Source organism: Orcinus orca, chromosome X, assembly GCF_937001465.1.
Source record: "Orcinus orca chromosome X, mOrcOrc1.1, whole genome shotgun sequence".
In the NCBI taxonomy this organism is placed as follows: Eukaryota; Metazoa; Chordata; class Mammalia; order Artiodactyla; family Delphinidae; genus Orcinus; species Orcinus orca.
In genome coordinates, this window is record NC_064580.1 from 18,957,843 (window position 1) to 18,974,062 (window position 16,220).

At 41.9% G+C, this 16,220-nt stretch overlaps 1 protein-coding gene across 3 annotated transcripts in view; it reads left to right on the forward strand.

Moving 5' to 3' along the window:
• SMS (spermine synthase) overlaps positions 1-13,633 on the forward strand; it is a 65,299-nt gene extending 51,666 nt beyond the window's left edge. For all 3 annotated transcript variants that reach the window (XM_033411444.2, XM_033411443.2, XM_004283072.4), the window contains 4 exons: positions 4,024-4,138; positions 4,988-5,067; positions 11,555-11,670; positions 13,120-13,633. In XM_033411444.2, the coding sequence (XP_033267335.1) occupies positions 4,024-4,138; positions 4,988-5,067; positions 11,555-11,670; positions 13,120-13,159 (351 nt within the window). In that variant the 3' untranslated portion in view covers positions 13,160-13,633. The remainder of the gene's footprint in view (positions 1-4,023; positions 4,139-4,987; positions 5,068-11,554; positions 11,671-13,119) is intronic.
• The last annotated feature ends 2,587 nt before the right edge of the window (positions 13,634-16,220 follow it).

The following is a 16,220-nucleotide window of genomic DNA, read 5'->3' on the forward strand; positions in this document are numbered from 1 at the left end:
CAGGCGGGCTCCCAACCACTGCGCTACCAGGGAAGCCCTTCCCTTATTTTTTAAACATTTGAAAAGAAGGTTTCTCCTAGAAAACTTACCTAATTTACATTTAATTTACTCAAATGTCTCATCAAGTTGTTTTTTTTGTTGACAAATTTTATAACAATATGAACTTTCAGTAACCCTAGATGCAATAAAAGTATTATACTTAATACTGATGACTCTAAAGACATGTGTATATTAAACCAACATGCTTAAGTTAGATTTAATACCAAATATCAATTTAATAATGTTTCCCAGATCACATGAACCTGAAATTTAACTAGTTTTTTATATTTCTGAGAATTTAAATAAGCACATAATTTTGTTTAGGTCAGTTAAATGGAACTCATCCACAAACCAATCTTGTCAATGCCATTTGGAGATAGACACATATTTATAATGTACACATAGACATACATATGTCTATATAGACACAGATGTAAAAGTTTTCCTGTTTGTGTTTAAAAAGGCCCCTTCCCTGTCCCCGTCCCCCCCACTCCCACCCCGGTGTCAGGGATCACAGACAATTAAAGTTTCTGAGAGCCCAGGTAGATCATTTTCATCTCCAAGGTATTAGCTAACCTCTACTAACTGTGCACACACAAACTAGTTTTGGAATGTCAGAAGAGCCCCATCTTAGCCATTTTCAGGGTGAGATTTCCTTCAGTTTGTAAGTAGCCAATTTGGTTTAAATCAATAACAGTAATAGACAGTAATACATATCACTCACGCACATTCACATGCTTCCCTTCCAGATGAACTTGAATCAGCGTTCAGGTTACCAAGACTCCCTTAAAGAGGGTTAAAACCAGGAAGAGAGAACAGGATTGGGACTCGTGTACCAAGACACTCATGCTCACACCCAAAATAAAAGCCAAATCAGTTCCAAAAGGCTCAGTTAGATACGACATAGCATAAAAGCCTATACATAAGGAATTGCACCCCATTTCACTTCCCTTTTATAAAACAGTTCTAGTTGAAAGATGCTGTTATAATTTAGAGGGCCATTGTTGTCCAGATCCCAAGGCGTACTGAGGCCAGGCAGTGTTACGATGAATATTTTCTTTCATTCATGGGAGCAAAGCTGATCTCCCAGTTCTGAAAAATGTACTCTAGGGGACTACAAGATGGACCAGAGCTGTGCTCATCCATAGTTATTCATGGCTGGTGGTGTCAAATACCAAGCAAAGAGCAAACCAATGCAATGCAGAACAATCTCAGGGTCACAGTTCCCTAGCCCCAGAAAGGGAGAGAGCCAACCAATGCCCTATCAGAGGTGAAGCCAAATGACCAAGCCTAGTCCCCTAGTCCCTTTATCTTAGGGAATTGTGTCAAGCTCGATTTCTGATTTGTTACATGTGATTTCTTTTTTTTTACATGAACATGTTTTTTGTAACTAGAAGGGAAGATTTCTTTGCTGTAGGTGAAGCCAGTGCAATAGGGAGGAATAACCATGGTGTCAGTATGAGCTCCATTACCAGAGATATCTTAACCAGCCAATGCAAGTACTGACTGATACACAGATATAAAAAACAAATACGGTCGCATAGACAAGAGATCAGATAAGGTATATTTCAAAATTGCTTTCCCACTCCCAGATGGAGGCCTCCAAACAGATTCGTCTGACTCCCAAAAGAGAATCAGATTGACTCTCAGTGAACCCAGAGTGGCTCACTTCCTGAAAGGGAATGAACCTAGATGGAGCCGGTAGAATTCCTAGCTCACGCATGCTGGAGAGACTCAGCCCAAACCGATACCTAAGGTGGGCCGTAGGTCAGAATGTTTCTTGGTTCTAAACAGTCCTGTGCTGAAAGGGCTGGCATCCGGCATCGCCAGGGAGCGTCCCTCCAAGTTCCTCTGAGTGAAATGAGCTCTGGTGGCTGTTGGGGACTCAGGGAAGAAGGCTGCCCTCAGCTAGGGTCGACCTGTCTCAGGCACAGTCTCTTGGTTGGCTCATCAAAACTGGTGAAACCTAATTCGTGTGCCTGATACACAGTGAGGCCGAACAAACAAACTTCAGCGTTTGGAGCAAAGAAAGGTTTATTGCAAGGGCCAAGCAGGAACAGGCAGGTCAAGCTCTAATGGGTTTTCAGGGAAGAGTTTTTTAAGGCAAATTTGAGGGGAGAGCTGCAGGGTGTGTAGTTTTCTTCTGATTGGTTGGTGGTGAGGTACCCCGGTGGTGTTAACTGGATTCTCAGTCATCAGTCTAATGGTTGTAAGTACTTGTGCTCAGCCTGAAGTTACCAGCCTCCACGTGGGTGGGGGCCTTAGTTCCTGTCGAAGATCCCAGAGTTATGTATCAGATTGTTAGGTGTAGGGATACAGAAAGGTTTTGTACCCGGGAGGGCCCGCAGAGCCCTGCTCAGTTTCAACACCCCCCGCCCCCAACTTCTTTGATACTCCTCAGGCTTGAGGAGAACAGGTGTGGGACAAGAAAGGGAATAAAGTTTTGGATAGAGAGGTTAATCATAAAGTTGGCAGAGGAATTCGGCTTTAGGGGTACTCGCTTTCATTGGTACTTTTCAGAAGACGAAAGTCAAATAGCCTGCAAACTTATGACAAGCTGCTTGCCCCTATTGGTGGCGTGAAGTTCTTGTGAAAAGTTAGCAAGGGACTCGACAAAATAAAACAACGGGGACAACATCCAGTACTGGGAAGGCTGCAAGGACACAGGTGCTTTATGGAGCAAGAATTGCCTTCAGAATTAAAAAGTAAAGTACACATGCCTTTTGTTCTGGCAACCCAATGTTTGGGCATCCAGGCAACCGTCATCTATACAAGGAGGTTTGTTATGGCTGTGTTTGTAGAGACCAAGACTTGACGATGGTAAGAATATATAGCACTTTTAGTGGTATGTTAATATTTTTAAAAAAACATCATTACCTGGAATGGTGTTAGGTGAAAGTTGCCAAGTTCAGAACGATGTGTGTGATCCTAGTTATACAAACGAGAACAAGCATTTGTGTTTATGTGCGGGTGAATGTGCACAAGACTTTGAGCACAAGGGAAAACTGAACATATCAAACAAGACTGATACGTAGTTGGAGGCGGCTGAGGTGTTAGTGCCTTCTAGATCTTTGCATGGTTGCACTTGATGCATTAAATGAAACGAGTTATGTAACAACCGGACAGGAAGATCCAGTTTCTTCAAGAATTGTGGTTTTGAGGATATGTGTAAGAGCATTTATAGGAAAAGATCTGGAATAGTTTATCTTAGGGAATTGTGGCAAGCTCGATTTCTGACTTGTTACATGTGATTTTTTTTTTTATACACGAACATGTTTTTTGTTAAGTAGAAAAATGAAAAGACTAGGAGAATAACTCCTTTCTTGTTCAGGAATTTGCCTACAGCTAGGTGGGTCCCTAGCTCATAGCTTCAGTACTCCAAAGATACGGCAAACCCCAAACTTACTTCCTGTATTTACTGTAAAGGGTCTGTATGAGAATTCCAGCTTCTACCTGCTATACTCTGCTTGTTAATAACTCTGTGATTGTGAGAGCTGGCATTTATCACATGGCTTTATTACCATCAGTACTTGAGGTATTAGAGGTAAGGTGCAAAAAATAAATCAATAGACAACAAAGTCATTCAGTGCTTAGTATAAAAGAAAAACTAAAAGTAGAAGAAAATACATGCAGTAGGATAGGCAGTATAGATTAGAGTTAAAAGTGTGAACTTGGTTTTCAGATCTAGGTGTGCTTCTTGGCTCCGTTTCTTATTGGGTGCCTTTGAGCAGGCTTTGTGACCTCTCTCGTTTGTGTCTCTATTTGTAAAATGGGGATGGTAATAGTACCTGCGAGGAGTTGTAAAGCATGCAGTAGGTCCTGAATTTTAGCTCTTAGCAGGTATGGGTGGAAGTCATTTTTGCTTGTGCGGCAGGGTGCTGTGGCCCTCAACCCCCACATGCCGTCTCCCCTTTCCTTTTACAAGTGTTTAACTACTTCCATATGTGTTGGCTCACCCGCATCTGTTCCTGTTCTCTCTGGAAGGTTCTAATAGAAGACTGTATTCCAGTACTGAAGAGGTACGCCAAAGAAGGGAGAGAGTTTGATTATGTGATTAATGATTTGACAGCTGTTCCAATCTCCACATCTCCGGAAGAAGGTAGATTCTGTTTTTTCTTTTTAACCAAGATAATGTTCATGGAAACGTTTTTCTTGGCACCATGTGAGAATGAAAGGATCTTAAGAGATTGTCTAGAAAAGTTCCTTCATTTATTAAAGGTAGTTAAACTGAGGCCAGAGGTGGAAAGATGGCTATATTTGGCTTTGGTCAAATCCTGTTTTGCCATTAAATGAGAAAAATTAATTCAGTTGTTTGAAGTAAGCATGAAATAAAATGACTCATACCATTGAGACACTAGCTTGTTGGATAACTTATTTTTACATACTGTGATTTTTTTAACCTGTACTGGGACAATATGGTGACCTTTCTAAGCCACACCAGAGACAGTTCCCCTTCTCAGACCACCACTCGAAATTACTGCTAGCTTAGGATTTCAGTGTTCATGTTTTTTCTATTACCTTGTCTTCCTGCTGAGTTTCCAGACTCGGGTCACCACCTGATGACCCTCGCTGACCCTCACCCTTGCAGTTTCTCTCTTGAGATGTTGCTGCTTTCCCCGTTACTTAAAGCTGTTGTCTTTCAGATTTCAACCACTGCCTTTGTGTCAAATCTTTATGGGTATGGTGAGGACACTGCTACGTACATGCACATTTGCTTTTGATCTTGCTTGTGTATGCGTGTATGTGCACGTGTGTCCAAGACACAAAATATGTGACAGTATGCTGTCATTCACGAATAAGCCCTCGAATATTGGGTCTTAAAGAAGCTCATGGCTATTTCTTATTTTTTGTATTGTTGAATATTAATGTGAATGTTTGACTTTAGATGTTGTTTCTCATGCACGTAAACTCATATTTATAAAACTTAATTTTTTTTTTTTACATCCAGATTCCACATGGGAGTTTCTCAGACTGATTCTTGACCTCTCAATGAAAGTATTGAAACAGGATGGGAAATATTTTACACAGGTATAGACTTACTTAAGTGTTTTTTTCCCAAAACTCTCAAATTTTATGTTTTGTGCTTCACACAGCCAAAATACTTAAGGAGACATTAACATAAAGACTAATGGTAGCACTAACTATTTAGTTACTTGTAAAATTAAGACTAAATGAAGGTTAAAAGGGAGTGCGTATAGTATGTAATGGCTGTATGCTCTGACAATGTAGGGATAGTACAACTATTAAAAATAGTGGTGAGTGGGGGAGACTGGGACAAGTATATGCAAAAATCCTTTGTATATTTTCAGTAATCATGTTGGTGGTGATGGTATTAGTATTGTTATTGAGGTTGTTATATTTGTAATGTGGCATAAAGCAATTGAGCAATTATGCAATATATTAATTCTATCATCCCCAACATTGTCAATATGGAAGGAAGTAGTTGAAGATGTAATAGAGAAGTGGATAAATAAAACCGTATTGTACTGAAAAAAATTTCAAGGACAGACCAGTATAATTGGATTATGTTCTCAAGCAGTAAGTTTGTAAATAGCTGACCTGTCATTTTTAGGGAATTAATGAGTTCTGTTGTGTCCTGTTACCACAACCTTCTGATTTATTAAACTTGGGCTTTGGATGTAGTATAAGCAGTTGTCACCAGATGGAGACACAGACTGTGATTCCACCCCCCACCCCCAAACTCTAGGGCAGGGGTCCCCAACTCCCGGGCCATGGGCCAGTACCGGCCTGTGGCCTGTGAGGAATCGGGCCGCACAGCAGGAGGGGAGCGGCGAGTGAACCAGCGAAGCTTCATCTGCCGCTCCCCATGGCTCACATTACCGCCTGAACCATCCCCCCACCTTCCGTGGAAAAACTGTCTTCCACAAAACTGGTCCCTGGTGCCAAAAAGGTTGGGGACCGCTGCTCTAGGAAATTCTTAGTGGAAAAGCCATCAGCATAATTTCATAAACTGCTTTGGCTGTAGTATGAGTTACTGCCACTAGATGGAGACACAGACCGTGGTTTTTCCCCTCATCCTCTAGGAGATTCTTAGTGGAAAAGCCATCTACATAATTTCATAAACTGCTCTGGCTGTAGTATGAGCTGCTGCCACCAGGTGGAAGCAAATTGTATTTTCCTCATTTTCTAGGGGATTCTTAATTTTAAAAGGTTTGAAGTTGGTATTTCTTGATATGTAAAAAATACATATATATATAACCTACTAAAGTCCTTAACTTTTCGAAAATGACAGCAAAAGCAGCTAATTGATGATCTGTCTTTTTACTTGGTACAAAAATCCCTTGATTCATAAGCAGAAGATAAACAGTATTGTACTCTGGTCCCTGTAATTAATTCTTCAGCATTTTCAGGAGAATTCCACCTCCCCCCCAACTTTTTTAAAGCATTGTTATAGTTAAATGTCAAGAGCTACTAGAAAGGTCCTAACTTTATTCTCCCAAGGAGACTTTTTTAAGCAGACCCCAGACAGTTTACGGGATCTGAGATTCATGTGCCGAAAACAGCTGGGCAACTTAAGAGACACCTTGAATTAGTTTCCATCCCATCCTGTTTTCTTCCTCCTCCCCCTGCACGAGCAATTAATCCTGGACCTTGCACTTGGTGAAAGTGTTGGCAAGCTTCAAGGGAACAGCCAACTGTCGACGAATGGACTTTTTCTTACCCTGATCCTTAAGAATGATTTTTAAAACACATTGTAGAATTGACTTTTTAAAAGCCATGGGTCCAGGGGTCTGTAAACCACGGGCCAGATCTCATCTACTGCTAGTTTTTGCAGTTTTCTTGGCACACAGTCATGCCCATTCATTACAGAGCGTCCATGGCTGCTTTTGCTACAGCGGCAGCTTTGGAGCACTTTTGGTGAAAACTATATGATCTGCAAAGCCTAAAATATTTTCTGTCTGGCCCTTTACAGGAACCCTGTAAAGGGTTCTGACCCCTGCTTTACAGGAACTCTACAATGAAACCTGCTCAAACCAAGTGGTCTTATTCTTAAAAAAACAACCCGAATTCAGTGAGTTGGGCTTTTCATAAGTGGATATTTCTCAAGCAGAGCATATATTGATAGAATTTGGTTCTTTTTATGTTTCTGCAAATAGAAGTCTCATGGAGCTTAAGTTGGGGAGACTGTGAGGCTCTGACATCTTTAATCAAAAGTGACTGAAAACAATTTGGATCTACTGCAAACCAGTCAGTTTATAGTAGAGAATAGGTACCGTTAGGAAGAAAGCACGAGTGTTTTCTTTTGTTGTATTTACCTGGTACACTGCTTCCTTGGGGAACTGCTTTCTCAGTATGAACAACTAATAGAAAGGCTTACTTGACAGATCATCCCCGCCCATTCCTAAATACTAATGATTCAGGCTTTGATAACCTGGCCTTTGCCAGCCAACTTTTACTAAAAATCACCTTAAATACTCAAGGCTGTGCTGGTTTCTAAGAATTGTCCAAAAGATGTATTAGGACATCCTTCCCACCCCCGCATTCATTATAGTTGGAAACTCAAGGCGATCTCTTTTTATGATACCCAGGAATCCCACAGTATGTTGGGTGGTTGAATGTGTCATATGAACCAAGGGGGCGTAGGCCTTTGAAGAAGCAGGAGTCAAGAGCTGCAGTGTGGTTTGACTCAGTATGTACTGATGTCATTCCCACAGTGTAATACTTTCAAAAACTACCACGTGGTATGCTCAGGAGATACCTTTAATTCACACCCACCCCCCTTCCCTGAGCCTGTAGCTTAGAAATGGAGTAAGGTTAAAGATGGGACAAAAATGTTGTTTGGCTTGTTAACTTGGTGACTGACAAAAGCTAAATGTTCCTGCCTAAAACTGCTTGCATCACAATGGCAAGTTCATGATGTCACTAGTGTCACTGTGGCTGGTTGAAGACAGCCTTGTCTGTGGGCCACAGAGCTGGGGAAGGCGTCCTGGAATGTGTGGGGATTCATCGATCCACCGCTGGCAGGCTAGGGGAATTTGAATCCAGGGAAGAATTGCTTTTGTGGGACTAGGAGGCAGGTTCCCCCCACCCCTCATTATAAAAAAAAACTGTAGGTTATTTCAAAGTACAAAAATATGTGTGTGGTATTCATATTAGTTATGATACAAAGATATTAACTTCCCCGTCCCCCCGCAGTCATGGATGTTACCAGTACGCTTGACTCGTCTGCATTCCTCCCTAATCCCCTCCCGCCTTCTGGAAGTAACCCATTTTTAGTGTGATTTTTTTGTTTCAGTTACTCTTGTGCTTTCTTTATAGATGTTTTACACACGTGTGATCTGCTAAATCATCATATTGTTTTTGCTTGCTTTTGAACTAGATAAAAATGGTGTCCTTAAGGAGGTATTCTTCCAGACATTTTTTTTTAGTTGCGGCATGTGGGATCTTTTCAGTTGCGGCATGCGAACTCTTAGTTGCAGCACGCATGTGGGATCAAGTTCCCTGACCAGGGATCGAACCCGGGCACCCTGCTTTGGGAGTGCAGAGTCTTAGCCACTGGACCACCAGAGAAGTCCAGACTTTTTTATATTACAGAAATCACACAAGCTGTGTAAAAGATACAAACAGAACTAAAATCTGTAAAGTAATAAAGCAAGTATCACCCACAGCTAACATGAGGCAAGGAGAAACTTCTTAATTCTTTGCTATTAGATTGTTATTATGCATCCTTCATGTGTCGTAAGAAAAGAACAGTGTAGTTCCATTTAAATACATAGAAAAGTGAAATGTATCACATTACTTTTTTTGGGTAGGTATCTGTGGGTTTTTTTTTTCTTTTTTAAACTGCTTTTTGACAATTTTGGGGAAGCATAAATTGAAACTATCCTATTTCTTTACCACATTCTTTGTAAGGAGGACTTCCCATATACCCTCTGTAAAGAGAGAGCATGGTGTCATTTTTAAGATGGCAAGGAAAACCTTGAACTGTGAACCTTGGTGGCATTTCCATTCTATAGCTTCCCCGGTAGTGAGGTGTTCTATAAACAACCGGGCAGTGTTTTCTATTTGTGAATCTTAAATTACACATGTGGTGTTTATGTACTCTCATGGTGAACTTGATGTTGAAACCAAATTATATGCTGGCCAAGGGCACTTTGGCCAGTTCCCACTGCAGGACCCTAGATGATGGGTTACTAAACAGGCTGGCACTGAAGGATGACGATGTGCTGAGCGAATGTGCTACGTTAAAACCGCCCAGGCCAGCCCTTGGAATAGTTCTGTCTACCCACTTGCCCATGACTGACTGGTTCTTTGGTTTTGAAAGCCATCCTCAGGAACGCTTATATCACAGGCTGCTTTATTATATGTGAATAATTTTCATCTTACATTATACTTGGCTATTTTGAGGCAAATTGATAGCAAAGTTCTTATGAGGGAATGTGATCAGCACATATATTCAGTTGTCTTCCAAATGTTAAGAACTTCAGAGGTTGGGACTTCCCTGGTGGCACAGTGGTTAAAACTCCATGCTCCCAATGCAGGGGGCCCGGGTTTGATCCTTGGTCAGGGAACTAGATCCCACATGCATGCCGCAACTAAGAGTTCGCATGCTGCAACTAAGGAGCCTGTGAGCTGCAACTAAGGAGCCAGCAAACTGCAACTAAGGAGCCCTCAAGCCGCAACTAAGGAGCCCACCAGCCACAACTGAGGAGTACATGTGCTGCAACTAAGGTGCTGGTGAGCTGCAACTAAGGTGCTGGTGAGCTGCAACTAAGGAGCCTGCTGGCCACAACTAAGGAGTACATGTGCCACAACTAAGGAGCACGCCTGCCGCAACCAAGACCTGCGCAACCAAATTAAATAAATAAATATATAAGAATTTTAGAGGTTAAGAGGAAATCGTTGGTATTAAATATCCATCTTGTTTTCTAAATCCATTATGAAAAGCCCTTGGGGGAAAATTGTGCTCAAATGATAAACCCTACCCCAGATCTACTGAATGAAAATCTTCATTTTAATAAGGCCCCCTATGATTCATACATACATTAAAGATTGAGAATCACTGCTGTAGAATTATGCAGGTACTGTATGCATTCAGCAGCTCTCCTGTGTCTTGGCCAGCATTTCTGATTCTCTTCACCTTTTTTTTTTAATGGTCCTAGAGTGGCTGCTGCAGCTCCACATATCCTATCTAAGTTGGAGGCTGGAAGAAAGTTGAAGGAGCTGGGTCACTGTATTTATCCTTGATTGTCCAGAATCAAGTATCAGTTATATGTGGAATCTAAAAATTAATACAGGGCTTCCCTGGTGGCGCAGTGGTTGAGAGTCCGCCTGCCAATGCAGGGGACGCGGGTTCGTGCCCCCATCTGGGAGGATCCCACATGCCACAGAGCGGCTGGGCCCGTGAACCATGGCCACTGAGCCTGCGTGTCTGGAGCCTGTGCTCCGCAATGGGAGAGGCCGCAACAGTGAGAGGCCTGCGTACCACAAAAAAAACATACAAATGAATCTATATACAAAACAGAAACAGACCCACAGACATAGAAAACAAACTTATAGTTACCAAAGGGGAAAAGGGAGGAGGAGGGATAAATTAGGAGTTTGGGATTAATAGATACAAACTACTATATATAAAATAGATAAACAAGGACCTACTGTATAGCAGAGGGAACTATGTGCAATATCTTGTAATAACCTGTAATGGAAAATAACCTGAAAAGATATATAGATATAGATATAGATCTATCTATCTATCTATATATAATATATAATAATATATATAGTATATATAACTGAATCACTTTGCTGTACAGCTGAAACTAACACAATATTGTAAATCAGCTATACTTCAAGAGTTTAAAAAAAGAACACATTTCAAAAAATAAATCTTTCCCAGAAGACTTCCACTATATTTCATGGAGCACTCCTACCTGCTGGGGAGACAGAAAAGGGGTGGCAAAAAAGGGAGAAAAATTAGAACAATGAAGTCAAGAGAAAATGTTTGATAAAGAGTAGAACTGGGGAATATCCTTAGTGTATACATCCTGAATAGACTTTTGTTCTCTTATTGAAATAAATAAAATAAATCACAGATTTTGGGGGAAAGCACAGAGGTGTGAATATAGTTCTGTGTCAACATCTTAGACTCTTAAGAGGGTTGTAGTTTCTGGAAGCCAAGAACATTATCTTTTTGATACTTCATTCTCAACACAGTGGTGACTATTTTGAATGGGTTATGTGTATGAATCTTTGCTAATTGCATGGTGTTGATACAATGACTGTGTCACTAATGAGAAATTGGTCTCACTGGTTTCTGTTGCTTCATACTCGAATAATTTGAAATGGCTTGTTAAATGAGGTAGAAGGATAATGAGCTAATGGATCTATAAATAGAACTCAGTGCAATTTGTGAAAGTACAGAAACCTTATCTCATTTTCAGAGCTGAACTTTTATCTAAAGCTAGAATTGCTCATTTATTAGAGACCTTCAAATGAGTGGGACGTTCAGTAGGACTTAAGAATCCTATTGTTTGCTTTTCTCTCTTTGATTTAGGGAAACTGTGTCAATTTGACTGAAGCCCTGTCACTCTATGAAGAACAGCTGGGGCACCTGTATTGTCCTGTGGAATTCTCGAAGGAGATCGTCTGTGTCCCTTCATACTTGGAATTGTATCCTTTGACCACATTGTGTTGCCAAATCAGAACCTCCATGTAAATATCATGCCTGTTTAACATTTTAAAGAAACAGAATTAGTTGTATAGTACATGTAAGGCCCTGGTCCCCACCCCCCCACCCCCCGCCCCTCAGATGCTGGGGTGTGGCCTGACTCAGCTTCTCAGGTGGTTTTAATGGTCTGGCACCACTGGTTCTCACAGGCAGTCCCCAGACCTGTGGCATCCCCTGGGAACTAGTTTCTCGAGCCCTGCCCCAGCCTGCTGCCCAGTCAGAAACACTGGAGGGTGGGGCCTGGTGACCTGTCTTGACCAGCCTGCCAGGAGATTGATGTGCACTTTAAAGCTTCAGGAGCCCCAAGCTAGACACCGTCCCAGCTGGAGCAGGCTGACTGAAGAAGCTCATTGTCCTTTTATGTTAAAATTACCCTACTTTAATATTAGTTTCTACACTTCACTTGATTCTGATTTGCAGTAGAGATAGAGCTAAAAATAATGGTGGGCATCATAAAGTTAATGTTGATGTTCTCCATTAGTTCCACTTAGTAAAGTTAGTCCAGGGAAATAAGAAAAGAACCCAGAGAAATGCCAAATGAAAGCATTGTCATTGGAAATTTATAGTGCATTTCTTCCTCCTAAAAACCGGACTGTGGTCTGTAGACCAAAGCTACCATACCGGAGGTGGCAGGGTCTAGCTTCCTGTGAGAGCAGGTTTCATGGCTGCCTGCTAGCCTGAGCTCTGTGACCATGACAGTCTCCCAGGGAGGAGGGGCCGCCAGGTTCCTCCTGGCCTGTGGAGAGCTTTGACACCTCTCCCTGGCGAACAGGCGAGCATGTTCATCAGGGTTCCTCTCCAGAGCATTTGTTATAGCCAGAGCATTTGTTATAGCCAGCTCTTCTTCTTTTTTTTTTTTTTTCCAGCTCTTCTTTATACATTGAAAGACTTTAGAAAGCAGTTGATGACACCGGGAGAAAAGGCTTTCGCCCTCTGGCTCCCCTCTGGTTCCTCTTTCCTCTCCATCCTTCCACCTTTCTCCCCCTTCTCTTCCTAGCTCCCTCTTCTCCCACCTCCCTCCTTTCTCTCTTCCTCCCATCCCCCCCACCCCACTTCTCACCTCCCTCTTGTCTTTGTCTCTCCTCTCTTGTTAATTCCCCAAAACATTTTAGAGTCCTTGGAAGCAGAAGTGTTACCTGAGAGGATATTTGTGTCCCTTTAATCTTTTCTTTGCTCACCTGCTGCCCTCCCTCCCCACCCCGCGACATCACAGGTGGTGGGCATCCTGGCTGCAAAGTGCCCTTGTTTAAGAGGTCTTCATTCTCATTACCACAGTGCTGTAAGCTCTGAAGCTTTCATCCATCTTCCAGTTTGTAGGCCAGTAAACAAATTTGAAGTGATGCCTGCTTTTCCTTGAATTACCTGTTCTTATTCCTTGACTCCTTGTGCAGGTGGGTATTTTACACTGTTTGGAAGAAAGCTAAACCTTGAAAATCAATTTCCCCTAATCATGTGTGCTGCAAATAGCCTTCCTGACCTTCATATGCTGTACATGACATCGAAAGGAGTCAGGCAATTAGTTGTGAATTCCTTCAAGTTTCCTTTTTTTAATTATTTTTTAATTTAAAAATCAAATGGAAAATGTATATTTTGGTGAACTAGGGTGTTATTTTTTTGAAGGATGATTAGACAGCACAGTGAAGGCTGCTAAATGCACTGAACCTCTAGAATGTGATTTTTGTTTTTGTTTTTGTTTTTCTGTGTGGGCTTCTTTTGTTTCTGTTTTGGTAGACTTCGAATTTGATTGTTTGGAAGAATGAACATCATTGTTTTCTTCTGGAGGGAAGCTCTTGACGGGAGTTTCTTTTCCCCCCAAATTGATATAGGTATTAAAATTTGGTGCTTATAAGGAAAGACTTTAAAAAATGAATAGCAATGCTTTCGATTAAAATTACAAATGAGAAATTTCATGTGTCTGTTGTTTTATTTCAGCCAGGTCGTCTCTTTCTCGCTTCTGATCTCACAGAACAAAGATGTCTCCTTGGTCTTTTTTTAGTTGTTATATCACTCGTTGCCATTTATCTCTTTCTAATAGGATGGCCTTAGGGCCTTTTTTGAACAGCAGTAATGACTTCATTTACCACCGTGGTAAATGACACACAACCTATTACATTCACCAGTTATTCATTATAAAATTGACCTAAGGATAGGAAAAGATTTGGCCTTACTGTAAAGTTGAAAGTCAGAAGCTTCTTTCTATTCCAACTCTTATTGGTGTATTAGATGTGAAAATAAAGACCATTTTGGAATGCTGCTGTGAAGTTTTCTGAGTTTTTTGATGCATAGATAGATGACAGTTGTGGAGAGGCCCACAGCCGCAAGAGCAGCTTAAACTCACCTAAGGAAGTACGTGTAACAGCTTGGTAGTGTACTTGTGGGTCACAATCCACATCAAAGGTGAGGTTATATTGACCTGGACTGTTGGACATCACTGGGTTATCCTGTTTTGCTTTTTTTTTTTCAAACTTTTATTTTTTAATTTTTTAATTTTTAAAATTTATTTTTGGCTGTGTTGGCTCTCTGTTGCTGTCTGCGGGCTTTCTCTAGTTGCGGCAAGCGGGGGTACTCTTCGTTGCGGCACACGGGCTTCTCATTGCAGTGGCTTCTGTTGTTGCAGAGCACGGCCTCTAGGCGTGTGGGCTTCAGTAGTTGTGGCACATGGGCTCGGTAGTTGTGGCACGCGGGCCCTAGAGCACGTGGGCTTCAGTAGTGCAGTGTGTGGGCTCAGTAGTTGAGGTGCATGGGCTCTAGGGCACATGGGCTTCAGTAGTTGTGGCTTGCGGGCTCTAGAGCACAGGCTCAGAAGTTGTGCACGGCCTTAGTTACTCCGCGGCATGTGGGATCTTCCTGGACCAGGGATCGAACCCGTGTCCCATGCATTGGCAGGCGGATTCTTAACCACTGCACCACCAGGGAAGTCCCCCTGTTTGTTTTTTTTTGTTTTTTTTTTTTTGCGGTACGCGAGCCTCTCACTGTTGTGGCCTCTCCCATTGCGGAGCACAGGCTCCAGACATGCAGGCCCAGTGGCCATGGCTCACGGGCCCAGCCGTTCCGTGGCATGTGGGATCTTCCCGGACCGGGGCATGAACCCATGTCCCCTGCATCGGCAGGTGGAATCTCAACCACTGTGCCACCAGGGAAGCCCCCCGCTGTTGTTTTTTTAAAAGGTTTTATGCTTTATCAGTGGAGTGAGTTCATTTACAATGAATTTGCAGTAGGCAAAGCATTAAAAATGAAATATCCAGTGTGTGTTTTGAGACAGAATAAGTGTCAACCGAGAACATTCTTCCTCCTGAGATAGGTTCATGGTATGAAACAGATATTCTTTAAAAATGAATATATGTCCACTTTTTCTTTTTTGTTCGATTGGCATGGGGGAAAAATAATAAAGGAGTTAGACTCACGTGGGAACTAGATTGGCTTTCAGCAAATATTTTTCTTGTGGTAGAGGTTAAAAACAGCATTTGTAGATAGACACTAAGAATCCTACTCAAGCCCCGCCCTCCGGCTCTATGCTTTCAAAGTCTCTGTGTACTGTGTAAGATTAAAAATGATGATACTACTACTGTTAGAACACAGTTTGGGGTAAATAGAATTAGAGGGTTTTCTTTTTTAAATTAATTTTTATTTATGGCTACGTTGGGTCTTTATTGCTGCGCATGGGCTTTCTCGAGTTGTGGCGAGCAGGGGCTACTCTTCGTTGCGGTGCACGGGCTTCTCATTGCGGTGGCTTCTGTTGTAGAGCACGGGCTCTAGGCGCACAGGCTTCAGTAGTTGTGGCACGCGGTCTCTAGAGGACAGGCTTAGTAGTTGTAGCACACGGGCTTTGTTGCTCCGAGGCATGTGGGATCTTCCCGGACCAGGGATCGAACATGTGTCACCTGCATTGGAAGGCGGATTCTTTACCACTGCACCACGAGGGAAGTCCCAGGGTTTTCTTTTTTTTTCCATTTTAGAAAAGAAAGCAAGTGTATCTGCTGTCTAGCTATGGTGTTGTTAATATGTGGCATCACTTTGTACTTGAAGACTAGCTTGAGGCTGAGGCTAAATCTGCTGATGAATTTCGTGACATACAGGTAGGTCCTGCCAAGAGCTGAGAGTTAGGAATGAGATGGATCAGGTTGGGCCAGGCCACAGAAGACACATTCAGGAGAGACTAAGGGATGTGGTATGGGAGGAAGAAGGGAATGGAAAGAAATTTTTTATTCTGGGTGATAATGGTGAACTCCGAGCACAATCATTCCTTTCTAGTAGAGAAAGGATGCCTGGTTTTTTTGAACATCTTTGTAACTGTTAAAAGCGTGCAAACTGAACTCGATAGCTAAAAACATCCTCTACTTTTGCTGCATTTTAAGGAAATGTTATAAGATCCAAGCACTGTTACATTACTTTAATGGGTGTAGTGTTATTTACTGTTGTAGTCTCCTTTATATTCTAAAGTAGAATATACTGTAATATATAGTTGCTTTTGAATTAAAGACAAGACAAATGT